Source organism: Podarcis cretensis (genome assembly GCF_951804945.1).
Source record: "Podarcis cretensis genome assembly, chromosome: 2".
NCBI lineage: Eukaryota > Metazoa > Chordata > Lepidosauria > Squamata > Lacertidae > Podarcis > Podarcis cretensis.
Window position 1 is genome coordinate 113707044 of NC_137171.1, and position 13933 is coordinate 113720976.

A 13933-nucleotide genomic window follows, 5' to 3' on the forward strand; every position below is an offset into this window, starting at 1 on the left:
GGTGTTGACTAGATGATCCTTGGGGTCTCTTCCGACTCTGAAAAGAGCATAAAATGTTACTCAGCTAAAGGCCTGGCATAAAAGGAATGTACATGATATAGTGCAGTCAGTAGTGTATGAGACTCAATCTCACGGTTGTGGGTTCGAGTCCAACTTGAGGGGAAAAAAAATCCTGCAGGGGGTTGGACTAGATGACCCTAGTGACCCTTTCCAACTCTACAATTCAATGATGGAAGGAAGGTGGGATTTAAGGAAATAAATGATAGCCCTGCTGGGCGCCCCTCCCCTCCAGAAAAAAACTTCTGCAAACGTCACTAAAAGTAGCGCACGCGGCACGGGAAGAGTTAACGTTTGCTCTGCCCCGCCCCCGCCGTCCCTAATTGGGCGACGGAGTTCGAACTCCCCAGGCTGAGCCCTTTCCGACCAATGGGAAGAGGCAGGCAGCCTCGAATTTCCAGAGCAGCAAGTTTACTCGCCATCTGAACTAACATCCGAGTGCAAAGGTTTGGCTTTGCTCGTCTGTATAAAAGCGGAGCGGGAAAAGCGTAGCATTTAAAAATCACCATTCTTCGTGCGCTCTCTTTTGCCCTATGCGAAGAAGGCAGCGTGCGAGGTGCTGAAAAATTATTATAAAAGGCACCCCCTTTATTTTTATTTATTAAATAGTTATTAAATTTATTAAATATTATTTATTAAATAAATAAATATTTATTTTTATTTTCTCCCTGACTCATTATGGGATGGAGAAGCAGTAAATTAGGCAAGGTTTGGGTGCAAAGCTCCTCATCATTTTAATTTCCCCACCCCCCACATGGCGTCTCGAGTCAGCAGGAAAATAGGGGGCAAAAAACACAGCCATGCGGATCCGCCTTGCAGCCAGGAGAGCGGCTCAGTTAAAAGCGTGTTTGTGCAAAAAAAAACCACCCCAAATCCTGCTATTTTATTGAGCTTCCATGTGCCAGTAAGCCTCCCCGACTCTCCAAATCTGCGCTCGATATTAGCCTTGAGCCCCTATGTGGATCCCTAGGGGAAAGCACTAGCGCCCTTGAGCATGTGCAAAGCGCCTCCGCCCTTTGGGAATCGGGTTATATGCTTAAGCGAAATACAGTGTGCGGAATCGTTGCAGCTCGTAAAGCGGAGGCTTCCGTTTCTCGTGCGTATACAGCCCTGCCCCATCCCAGCCAGCCAGCCTCCTGCGTAACCGGCGCCCGGCGCCGAAGCGGAAAGCTGCGCCGCTGCTGCTGCTGCTGCTGCTGCCGCCGCCCACGTGCTTTCGCCCGGGACCACCCAGCGCGCCGCGCCTCCCACTCTCTCACCTGATTGGGCGATGGGTCGCTTGGATCGTCGGGAGAGCTCGGCTGCTCTGGCCAATCGCAGGCGCAGGGAACGTCCGAACTTTCGGAGCGGATCCCGGATCCTTTGTGCGCTCCCACGAGACTCCAGCGCGCAGGACAGGTGAGAGCCGGCGTTGCGTGCTCACGGAAGAGATTTTTTTATTAATATGTATTTCATTTATATCCTTCATTCCTGCCTGGGCGGTGTGCAGCTTTAAAATGCTGGGACAAAAAGGTGGTCTAAATTGGCCTTGAGTTTTTTCTCCTCTCCCCCCACCCACGTCAGGAGATTTGTGGGATTGACTTTGGTTTTTTATATATTTCTAATATTAAAAAAACTAAAGATAAAGAGCATAAAGAAATACCATTGCAGCAGGTAGAAAGCAGTTCTGGGGTTCCAGAGCTGAATAGATCACATGGTCCTTCCACCTAAAGATCTGTTCCTGATTCTGGCAGCTCCCCCCCCCCCCCCAGTTCATTAGTTTAAATTGGGGTGGGTCATCATTAAACAGTTTGGATCTTGAAATATTTGCCCATCTACTTCAAATCAACTAGTAGATCCTGCTCTGCACATGTCCTAATTTGAGAATCGGCTTTTTCGCTCTTTGATTCAGAGGCTAAGAGCATGGGTAGGCCCGGGGGCCAAATCTGGTCCAATCGCCTTCTCAATCCGGCCCGCAGACAGTCCGGGAATCAGCGTGTTTTTACATGAGTGGAATGTGTCCTTTTATTTAAAATGCATCTCTGGGTTATTTGTGGGGCATAGGAATTTGTTCATATTTTTTTTCCAAAATATAGTCCGGCCTCTCAAAAGGTCTTATGGACAGTGGACCGACCCCCTGCTGAAAAAGTTTGCTGACCCCTGGCTAAGAGGAACCTGCGGGTTAGGATCGGGGAAATCTCCAGGCGTCTCACAAAATGGGGCGGGGGGGTGGTTGGACGTGTCACCTGTATGTTTAGGGGCTAGATGTGTTGCCCACATCTATTTTGGAGGATCCTGGTTTAACTAGCAACAGGTTTCCTTGCCACTCCCAAATAGTTTGGGACTGGAATGAGCTAACAAAAAAATCCTGTGTTTTGCCAGCTGTTGCACTAAAACAGGTCCCATAGGTAAATGTAAAGGGACCCCTGACGTTTGGTCCCGTCGCGGACAACTCTGGGGTTGCGGCCCTCATCTCACTTTACTGGCCGCGGGAGCCGGCATACAGCTTCCGGGTAATAATAATAATAATATTTATTTATACCCCGCCCTCCCCAGCCAAGACTGGGCTCAGGGCAGCTAACAAGCAATAATAAAAATAAGTTGATTAAAATACAATTTAAAAAACAAGATTAAAATACAACATTAAAACATTAGGATGCAGCCTCTTCACAGGAGGAGAAAGGAAAAAGAAAGAGGGGGAGGGAATCAAATTCTAAGCCAAAGGCCAGGTGGAACAACTCTGTCTTACAGGCCCTGCGGAAAGAAGTCAGATCCTGCAGGGCCCTGGTCTCATGAGACAGAGCGTTCCACCAGAGTTGAAAAGGCCCTGGCTCTGGTTGAAGCTAATCTAACTTCCTTAGGGCCCGGAACCTCTAGGGTGTTGCTATATATGGACCAGGAGAGGCGGTGCCGTAGGTATGGGGGTCCTAGGCCATGAAGGGCTTTAAAGGTCAAAACCAGCACCTTAAATCTGACCCTGTATTCCACTGGGAGTCAGTGCAGCTGGAAAAGCACTGGGTGAATATGGCAGAGACCCTGTGAGGAGCCTTGCTGCAGCATTCTGCACCCGCTGGAGTTTCTGGGACAGTTTCAAGGACAGCCCTGCGTAGAGCGAATTAAAGTAGTCAAGCAAAACTAGTGGCCAGCATGACTAAGCAGCTTCTAGCGAACCAGAGCAGCGCACGGAAACACCGTTTACCTTCCCGCTGGAGCAGTACCTATTTATCTACTTGCACTTTGATGTGCTTTCGAACTGCTAGGTTGGCAGGAGCAGGGACCAAGCAACGGGAGCTTTCCCCGTCGTGGGGATTCGAACCGCCGACCTTCTGATTGGCAAGCCCTAGGCTCTGTGGTTTAACCCATAGCGCCACTGGTGTCCCTAAAACAGGCCCCATAGGCAGTTACTAATCCTATTATTAAAAACAAACAAACCACTGATTGATTAAGGGGATCCTGTAGTCTAGTTCCATCCAGCTAACACAACTCTCCTGGCTGTTCTAGAGAAGGAAACACGCAGTCTGCATTGGAGATCTCAAATGAAACTGATAATTTTGTCCTTATGCTTCAGGGGGAGGTAGCCATGGAAGCTGAGGGTGCTATTGAGGGGCTCTGCGAGGAGGCGACATGTTCCATCTGCCTGGAGTACTTCATAGACCCAGTTACAATCGCTTGCGGGCACAACTTCTGCCAAGCCTGCTTTGACCAACTTTGGGAGGACCCCAATGTAGACTCCTGCTGCCCTCAGTGTCGAGAGAGGATCAAGCAAAGGAACTTCAGGCCAAACCGTCAGCTGGCAAATATGGTTGAGATCATCAAGAACTTCCAGGAAAGGAAAGGATTGAAGAGAAAGTGGGAAGAGCCCCAGAGGCAGCAGGAGCCCACGAAATGGAGGGATGGTCAGGCACCTATGGGTGTGGTTTGGGACCGGTCGCATCCTGACCAGGGCCACACTGCGTCTTCTATAAGCAAGATCTCCGTAAAATACAAGGTAAGAAATTGATATGGCAGGTGGTCTTAGGAAATCGCCCTGGCTCTTTTTTGGAGGGTTCTGTGCAGCCCTATGAGTTTTCCCTGGAGTAAAAGGTCATGCAAAGATTACACAGGATATGGATTAAGGATTAAATTTGTAGATTAAAACACAAACCTCTAATCCCATACGTGTGGGAGAAATACAAAAAGTAAATGCGCTGTTTTGATTTTTTTTTTAGCATATTAAAACACCTTTTTGCCAGTTATTTTTCTTGACTTTCCATAATTTATAACAAATTGTCTCCATATTTTTTAAAAAATTAAACTGACTGCCCGCCATGTCCCGTCTATTTTTCTCCCTTTGCTGCTCCCAATACAATAACTTTTCCAACCATCGTTTCAAAATACATTCAACCCGTCGCCCTACACATCACCTGTTCAATTACCTATGTGGCTTTTATACCTTGGTATAACCTGTCCTCAAAATAATAATTGAGTAAAATCCTCTTTTATCTATCCATAATAATCATTAATCAATTTTGAAATACTTCCCTCTGAATCCTGTGGCATAACATTCCCTGCCTCTCACACCGCCAATCTCCCAGCATCACCCACCCCTCACATTTCGCCAAATTTAATCCTCAGTTTTACACTCAACCAGCTCATTAATAATCCGTATCTCTTCTCTGTCTGATAATCTCAGAAGTCGTCATGCTGGTATACGCTGTGGCCCATCCTGTCCCTTTCACTGTTCTTATTTCTAGCTTCAAGGAAGGAGGCTGATGTAGTCTCAACAAAATCCAGATCTCCTTTTTATACTTTTTATTTGTGGTCTGCTGACCTCCCGCTTCGAGACTCCTTCAGGTAGTGATAAAGCGGGATATCAAATCCAAACTCCTCCTCCTCCTCTTCTTCTTCTCCTCCTTCTCCCCCTCTTCACCCACCCCCCTTGCAGATAATGAGCCACACATTTTTAGTAAGATAAACAAAAAAATGTTTACTTGCATTTCAAAGCAGGCAGCAAATACAAGTAAGAAAAATTATCAGGTACAGCGTACAAAAGTTGGCTTCAAAATAAGCTCTGTGTGTTTGGATCATTTTGGAAGCATGGTAGATAGTTTCCTAAGAGGCAGGAGGAAGTATAAAATATTTTCATTTGTTACAGAATTCCGACCCAGAAGAGGCCGGGGAATGAGCGCACATAATGTCCTCTCTAGGAAGTTTTAGGACCCTCTGTGTACTGACCCTTTGCACGCCTAGCAAAACATGCATTTGTGATTTGGCTGCAAACCCCACAAAGATGGCACCGCTCTTCCAATTCTAAAGCAATGCTCTATTTCCACAGAAATATCCTGCTGCTGTGTGCATCTCTCCCCCCCCCCCCCCCCCCCGCAATTGAATATCTGGTTCTTTTTTAAGTTCAAGGGAGCAATACCGCTTGGCCAGAAGGGACCAGGCGATTGCTTCACAGAATAAAACCACAATCGGTCAGATTTACAGCACAGTGACAGCTGTAAGACTTCTGTAGTCACCTTAACCCAGGCATAGGCAAACTCGGCCCTCCAGATGTTTTGAGATTACAATCCCCATCATCCCTGACCACTGGTCCTGTTAGCTAGGGATGATGGGAGTTGTAGTCCCAAAGCAGCTGGAGGGCCAAGTTTGCCTAGGCCTGCCTTAACCAAATGCTCAAGTCAATCGCTACAAGATGCCTAAAACCCATCACGGTTGGCATCAACTGGATCTCTGAGGTCATTCCAGATTTGGGGAGGTTCTGCATAGAACCCACTCACATATTTTATCCTTTGCAAATGTTGGCACTGGTAAGACAGAGACTCCACTTGGTCTGAAACACAAGGTTGGTGTATACAGGGGGAGCAGACAGTCCAGCAAATAATCAGGTCCTAAACTGTAGGATTTTATATGTCAATGCAAACACGATATGTAAGAAATTTTGGAGAACTAGAAAATGCACTAGCTTAAGTTTTAGGCAAGGAAATCTAAGAAAACATGACCTGCGCAGGTGGCATAATTTGGTGATTGAATGAAAAGTACAGTCATACCTCAGGTTACAGACGCTTCAGGTTCTGTTTTTTTCGGGTTACGGACGTGCTGAAACCCGGAAGTACCGGAACGGGTTACTTCCAGGTTTTGGCGGTCACTCATGCGCAGAAGCGCTAAATCACGCTTTGCCCAGAAGCACCGAATTGCAACCCGTGCATGCGCCGACGCACTGCTGCGGGTTGCGAACGTGCCTCCTGCACGGATCACGTTCGTAACCCGAGCGTCCACTGTAATGTGGAACAGGCCGTGATTGCAGGAAAAGTTAAAAATGTGAATGTGTTGCATTGTGTTAAAACAATGTGACACAGCCGTTGCATGCAAAGTCTGCAGCGTTCAGGATTAAAATTCAGCTACAATTTAAGTCTTGCTGCCTCTTCTTTCTGAGATGCCTTCAAAAGAACTGGCAATGGATGCTCAACCCCACCTGAACTCTTTCACAAGGCCAGCTAATTATATGCAGCGTGTATCAAGTTTCCCAGCTGTAAGGCAGTTCAGATTAAAGTTAAGGCTGGGGGAAAACCAACCCCAAAATCAAATCAATCCAAGAGGTAAAGTCCAAGATGTAGGGTCCAGGTAAACGGTAAGAAAAAAATATGCTTTTAAGTAAAACTCTGAAGTCTAGAGCTCAACAGAGGCAAAGTAATTGGAAAAATAAAATGGGAAACTCCTATCTTGCCCAAGCAGGCTAGCTTAAGAACAACTATGAGCAGCATTGATCATGAAGAAGGAGGGAAATTCAGATACGTTTTTGCTAGTACACCAGTAAAATATGTATTGCTGTCGATTCTGTGGCCAGAAACCAACCAGGTTTCCCATTAAGTGTCTAACACAACCCAAATCAGCCTTTTCAGAATACAGGGCCACAAAGGAGTGTGGATGACCCTCCAGCTGTTGATGAGATGCATAGTTAAAGTCACTGGTCTCAAAGTACCGTATTTTTCGCTCTATAGGACATACATTTTCCCCTCCAAAAATGAAGGGGAAATGTGTGTGCGTCTATGGAGCAAATGCAGGCTCCTTGGCTTCGCAGCGACGCGCCTGACCTGGAAGCCGGAGGAGGAATAGAAGGGTCTCCTTCTGTTCCTTCTCCAGCTTCGCTGAAGGGCGCTGCGCCTTCTCCCTCTCTGCGCAGCGCCTCTCCTGCAAAAAACATGGTAACCCTCGGCTGACGCTCATTTTCCACCTCTGCACTTTCTTTGAAATCTTTTTCCCCCAGGCACAGTTAGAAGCAGAGAAGCAGAAAATCAGATCCGCCTTCCAGAGAATGCAGGTATTTCTCCGGACAAAACAGCGTCTCTGGCTAGGTGAGCTGGGAGATCTGGAGAAAAAGATTTGGAGGAGGGGTGAAGGAAACTTTGCCGAACTCTCTGGGGAGCTTTCCCGACTCAGAAACCTGATCGTGGCGACGGAGGTGAGAAACGTGCAGCCATCATACCACGTCTTTCAGCCCCCGAAGGAATCCCTCCAGGTGAGGCTTAATGCAAAGGTGACTTCCAGGTCTCTTGAAGGAAAAAGAAAATGATCCTGTGTCCATCCATTTGTTTTCCACAGGCCGGTGGGGGTGGGGAATTCTCACTAGAATGAAAAACAGCTCAGTGTTTTTTTCCTGCCTGTGTAATTGACACCCATTTATCTTTTTGTTTTTGTTTTTCAGGACATCAGAAGAGCCTTAACGAGGTACGTGGCTCTCTTTTTTCTCACATACACCCTTTCTGCTTTCATGTGGAAGAAATTTGTTCCCTTTGGTGTGTTTCTGGAAAGCAAACGATACTGTTTCCTTCAGCGTTGCGTGAGGATCATATCTTTGCTCTTTTAATTTGGTCTTTCTCCCCCCAATCCCCTTTCTTTCTAGCCTTGCTCACACTCCTCTTCCTTTTTCACCCCCTGTGAAACAACCTTGGTTTCGTTTGGGGGACGGGGAACACATTTCTGTAAAACAGGCCCACGTAAAGGCACTCTGGAGTACAGTCAGTTGTTGGAAACCATTTCCTTACACCAGCAGTAGATGAAGGTTCTGGAGTTTTATTTCCTCTGCAAAGGGTGACTTCTCTACAACCTCACAATCAGATGCCCTTCAGATTACCTAGGAGGGAGTAGTGGCCTTTTTACCTTTAAACTTTTTACCTTTAGACTGGGGTTGCGGCGCTCATCTCGCTTTACTGGCCAAGGGAGCCAGCGTACAGTTTCCAGGTCATGTGGCCTGCATGACTAAGCTGCTTCTGGCGAACCAGAGCAGAGCACAGAAACGCCGTTTACCTTCCTGCCGGAGCGGTACCTATTTATCTGCTTGCACTTTGACGTGCTTTCGAACTGCTAGGTTGGCAGGAGCAGGGACCGAGCAATGGTAGCTCACCGCGTCGCGGGGATTCGAACCACCAATCTTCTGATCGGCAAATCCTAGGCTGTGTGGTTTAACCCACAGCGCCACCCGCGTCCCTTCACCTTTAGATTTAGTCCTCTTCTATACAGTCGTACCTTGGAAGTCGAACAGAATCCGTTCTGGAAATCTGTTTGCCTTACAAAACCAAAGCGCGGCTTCTGATTGGCTGCAGGAACAAAATCGTTCAAAAACCCAGAACACTTGCTTCCGGATTTCAATTGTTCGGGAGCCAATTTCTTCGGGAGCCGAGGTGTTTGAGATCCAAGGTACGACTGTGCTCGGGATCCTTTTTATTGAAGCTGCCATGGAAAGAACATGCAGACATGTTCATGTGAAGTGCCTGCCCTGACCCTGGGCAATCGGCCCCTGCTTTCTTCTGCGCTGGTGTTTCCATTTTGGCCAGGCCAGGCCCACCTGCTCTTATACCTGTTGCCGCCTGCGGAGTAAAGACTCAGGTCATCAAAAAAGGGGCGCTTGCAATGTCTGATGACTCAGCACTTTGAAGCCCCGCAAATCACCAACGATCAGCTGATTGCCTTCTGTGGCAAATATCAGATTGTCTTCCTGCCTAAGGCAAGTATAGGAGACTGGGTCTAGACCAGTGGGCCAGGTCTTTACCTCTCCCCACCCCCCATGACCCCATTCTGGCAGAGGGGTGGTCCTGGCCACCTGCCAGTCACCTGAGACCGATGATTTCATGGGACTCGTTTTCACGTGCACAGTGTGAAATTAAACCATGTATGTGCCATCAGCTGGTTATTAGGGCTTTAAAGTGGTTTGTGTGAGTTGCTTGCACCCAAGTAGCTTAACTGCACACGACCTCTGTTGATGTTTGCTTCATCCTTTGACACTCGTATTTTGTTCTCTGCACTGGGCCTTTGCTTCCTTCCCTGCAAGCTTCCTAGGCAATTTTTATAAGGTTCTCCTCCAGGGTGGACGGGTGATAGAGAAGGAAATAGAGGAGGCTGTCCCAGTTCAGGATGAATTTGACCGGATTAGAAGCAGTTGGCTCCTTTTCAGGCCGTGAAATGGTAGCTTAGGGCTACCCGATAAGTACACCTTGAGTAAGAGCTCAGCCCTCTCGTTTAATGTTTCGAGAGCTGTAGTCTGCTGCTGCTATTTAAACTTGACCACATTCCCTTCCAGGTGTGAGAAGAAAGCATCTGAGCACGAATCGGACCTTTCTCACTGGTGGGACGAGACGCTCAAAATTGCTGTGGACAAAAGTTCTGCGCTGGAAAAGGCTACGGAGAACTATAAAGGTACCGCCAAAAGCATAGCAGGGTTTGCTTTACTTGGCAAACACAAAACACAGTTGCTTCAAGAAGGCCTCTCTCTGAGCCCAGAGAGGCTTCCAGAAGGCCTCTCTCTGAGCCCAGAGAGTCCTTGCTTAAAGTGCAAGTTCAAAGTCCTGCAAGTTTAGTTTTCTATTTCTTGTTCACAAGTCTTTCCATTTCTGTCTTCCAACAATCCTTCTCCACAATTCTGTGCCACACAGTACCACAGACTGCTGTAATTGGAGCTTATGGTATAGGCCAGAACTATGTGCCTGGCCACACAGGAACAGAGATAAGACAGCCATGAGTATTCTGCAGCAGCATCCTGGAAAGAAAAGCATTTTGTACCAATTTACGAAGAATTAACTCCTTAATCTGTCCTACTCTACGAGATTCCACAGGATGTCTGAGGAGACATCTCAAAAACAATCTCCCCCCCCCCCTTTGGTTCTGCATCAGCAGAGAAGCAAGGTTCTGTTTATAATATCATGGAAGCCATTTTGAGGAGGAAAAACTGGTGTATAAGTGACTTTACTTTTAAACCTGCCCCTCACCATTCCATTCCGAACGCTGTCCGTTTTTTGTTGAAGAAGAGAAACTTTCAGAGCCAGGCGCACCTTATTCTGCAAGGCGATATATCGGAACACAGTGTTTCTCTTAGTCAACAAGAGATCGAAGCAATATCCTTTGTTTGGGGAACCTTAAGTATAAGTGAAAATGCACCCGATTCGCATGGAAAGTGTTGCCTCTTGCTGCTTCGAAGTTCTTCTTGTGACTTGGCTTCCCTTTCATCTCCTTGCCATTAACCTGGCCTTCAGATTTAAGCAGCAAAACATTATTGCAAGCAGCATAATATTAATTTTAAATTGGGTGGGGCTGCCCTTACGGCCATCTTTCCAGGGGTAAAAGCAGGCAGAGCAATGAACGTTAATTTTGTCATTGGTACAGAAAGCTAGTTTCCACACACTTTCATGGATCCTTTTCTAACCATCCCCCAGACAAGCAGGCAGGCATGGTCAGAGTTCAATGGCATATTCCAGCCAGGCAAAAAAAAACTAGATGAAAAATAATAATAATAATAATAAATACTACTAATAATAATTTATTATTTATACCCCGCCCATCTGGCTGGGTTTCCCCAGCCACTCTGGGCGGCTTCCAACGAAACACTAAAATACAATAACCTATTAAAAATTAAAAGCTTCCCTAAACAGGGCTGCCTTCAGATGTCTTCTAAAAATTTGGTAGTTATTTTTCTCTTTGACTTCTTATGGGAGGGTGTTCCACAGGGCGGGTGCCACTACCGAGAAGGCCCTCTGCCTGGTTCCCTGTAACCTCACATCTCGCAGGGAGGGAACCGCCAGAAGGCCCTCGGAGCTGGACCTCAGTGTCCGGGCAGATGACTAGTAGAGGGTGTGTCCTGCGGAGATAGAGGCCTGGAGGTGGCTGCTGTTTTTATCCTTTGGACACAATGAAAACTTTCCTGTGCTTCCAAGCTTGCACAGGCAATTAAGAAAAGGTGTTTCTGAAATATTTGATCTCTGGTTTTAAGTACTAACCTGGTCTTCATGGTGTGTGTTTGTGTTTGTGTGTGTTGTTTGTGGTTGGTAACTGCTTCGGCATTTACCGTATGGTATAGCAATCTACAAATATTTTTATAAGTAAACACAAAAAAGTGCTGATGTAATAGCACAGTCCTATACGTGTCTACTCAGAAGTAAACCCCACTGAATTTAATGGCATTTAATCCCGTTTAAGGGAGTGTGGGTCTACAACCTGAATGTGAAAGTGCTGAGATTCTTTGTTTGCAAAACAACTTCTTGTATATGTTACCTGATTTATTTATTTTCCTGTCTTTTCTTCTGCATCAGCATCTCTGGAGCAAGTTCAAGACACAGGTAATTCTCTCAGACATTTTTGATGGAAGATGGGTGTTTGAGGGAGCCACTCAGCTGCATCTAGGAAACCATTTGTGTGGTCCATAGAAAGGGGGGGAGGGTGAATTCCCACAGCAATGAATCCCTTCAACAGAAAATCAATTAAAATGCTTAATTTAGTTGCACTTTGACGTGAGATGTTTTTATTGCACCAACACACGTTAGGATAGTCCAGCTTTATCAAAAGATCCTAGGGTGTTGTACAACATTAAAAACATTTTACAAAACCTGATACAAAGCATAATAATAATAATACAAAGCAGAAAAGCATAATAATAATATTGACAGGTCCCTGTCCCCCCTGAGCTTTAACAGACCATAGAGTATTTAATGGTCAAAGGCCTGGGTAAAAAGGAATGTTTTTGCCTGGTGCCTGTAATGATGGCACTAGGTGAGGCTCCCTTAGTGAAGGAAATTATCTTGGAACATGGGAAAATAAAGTAATCCATTCATATCTCAGAAGGTGGTGGGCTTTCCTTCCTTAGAGTTATTTAAGCAGAGGTTGGATGGGCACCTGTCATGGATGCTTGAGTTGAGATTCCTTGAGGGAGGGTCCCTTTCAACTCTACAATTCTTTGAGAGGGTTTGTTTTGGTTTTGGTGCTAATCTGTCTCCAAACTTGTCACTCTTTCCTCCCTGACACAGCTCCTCTGATGCAAGACCTGAACAAAGGTAACTCGGGGAATGATTTGGATAACGTGGGGGTGGGAGAGACTGGATGGTTTTTAGGACCAGAAGAGGGCTGAAATGGGTGGAGCCGCAGCAGGCTTCACGAAGGCTTAGTCTCAGATTGCTTGGGGGGGAACGCTGGAGAGGGGAGAACGTGGAAGGCTGTGGGGAAGTGGGGCTTTTAGTATTGGCAACAGATCCATGGAGTGAGACCCTAGCAGGCATGAGCTTCTGTGTTCAGTAGGCCGGACGCCCTGCCAAGCCTGTGTAGATAGTGTGATTTACATCCGTCTCGCTCCTGACACCGCCACCCGGCATCCTCTCCCCTCTTTTCTCCTGCAGTGGATGTCACCCTCGATGCAAATACCGCACACCCTTGCCTTACCATCTCTGAGGATTTGAAGTGTGTGTGGTGGGAGGTGGAGAAGAAGAGGAAGGGGGGGAAGAAGAAGAAGAAGAAGAAGAGCAACAACAGAGGGGCGACGGGGGACCTCCCTGACAACCCAGAGAGATTTAACGGGGAGCTCTGTGTGCTGGGCCAGGAGGGGTTCACGGCAGGGAAACATTGGTGGGTGGTGGAGGTGGAAACCTGGGGGAGGGCAATGTGGGCTGTGGGGGTTGCCCAAGACACCATGAGGAGGAAAGGCGTTATCTGCACCCATACGAACGAAGGGGTGTGGGCGGTGGGGAGGTTTTCCCGTAGCCCGTCTACGCCTTGCCAGTTCTTTGCTTTCACCTTCCCTGCACCAACCCCTTTGGCCTTGGCGAAAGATCCCCAGAAGATCCGCGTGTCCCTGGATTACGAAAGGGGTCAGGTGCAGTTTGCTGACGCCGACACCGACGATTTGATTTTCACCTACCACACGGGGTCGTTCTCTGAGGAGAAGCTCCGGCCCTTTTTCCAAGTGAAGAGCTGCGGGACCGCTTTGAAGTGCTGGCCTCGGAGCCCCGCTGCCGTGAACGGAAATGATAACGCCAGAAAAGCAACGGGGAATCGGTGGTTCTCGCATGAGGTTGGACGCCAAGGCCCATCAGCCGCGGAAGCGTTCCACATTGATCAGGGATGGTGGGAGTTCTGATCCTGCAACATCAGAGAGGACCGCAGGTTTTCCCGTTCCATCAACAAGTTTATGGTTTCAGATAATTTTTCTTGTCAGTTTCTTAACCTTAGTTAAGCCAAGGGGGGCCACAGTCTAAATGGCAGGATTTCCAGTTCCTCATCTCAGATCTTGGAGTATTCCACCTGCAAAATGCAAATGAAGTAGGCTGGTTTTGGAGTCTTCTTTGTGTGGCTGTACCTTTGGAATGACCATTTATTGAGATAAAATAAAATAAAAAGAGGAACAGGCTCTTTGTGTTATGCAGAATGATTCAGTAGGTTGAGGCTCAACACAGTTGCTGTGTTGAGTCCCCACCCCAACCCCACTTTTGTGTGATTTTATAGGCACAGGAACCCTGTCAGGAAAAAAATGAACCCAGCCAGGCAAAAATGTATAAAAAAGAGAATTCCTGTATGCCAAGAATCATGTTTGGGGCAAGGACTCTTTTTGTGAGAGAACCCCAGCAGAGATTTAAAGTAACAAAATATGCAGCAATGTGAA

General features: G+C 47.0%; 1 protein-coding gene across 1 annotated transcript; it reads left to right on the forward strand.

Annotated features, from left to right (window-relative positions):
• The first annotated feature begins 1250 nt into the window (after positions 1–1250).
• On the forward strand, positions 1251–13681 carry LOC307208624 (zinc finger protein RFP-like). Its single transcript, XM_079963427.1, has 8 exons — positions 1251–1455; positions 3605–4024; positions 7286–7537; positions 7724–7746; positions 9596–9711; positions 11598–11624; positions 12309–12335; positions 12675–13681. The coding sequence occupies exons 2-8, from the start codon at positions 3617–3619 to the stop codon at positions 13409–13411; spliced, it is 1590 nt and encodes a 529-aa protein (XP_079819553.1). The 5' UTR covers positions 1251–1455; positions 3605–3616; the 3' UTR covers positions 13412–13681.
• The last annotated feature ends 252 nt before the right edge of the window (positions 13682–13933 follow it).

Bases quoted from the DNA above. Each gene is read 5' to 3' on its own strand.
- LOC307208624 (XM_079963427.1), top strand. From the start codon at position 3,617: ATGGAAGCTGAGGGTGCTATTGAGGGGCTCTGCGAGGAGGCGACATGT. The intron at 4,025-7,285 runs GTAAGAAATTGA...TTTTTCCCCCAG, and splicing joins AGATCTCCGTAAAATACAAG to GCACAGTTAGAAGCAGAGAA. The intron at 7,747-9,595 runs GTACGTGGCTCT...ATTCCCTTCCAG, and splicing joins ATCAGAAGAGCCTTAACGAG to GTGTGAGAAGAAAGCATCTG.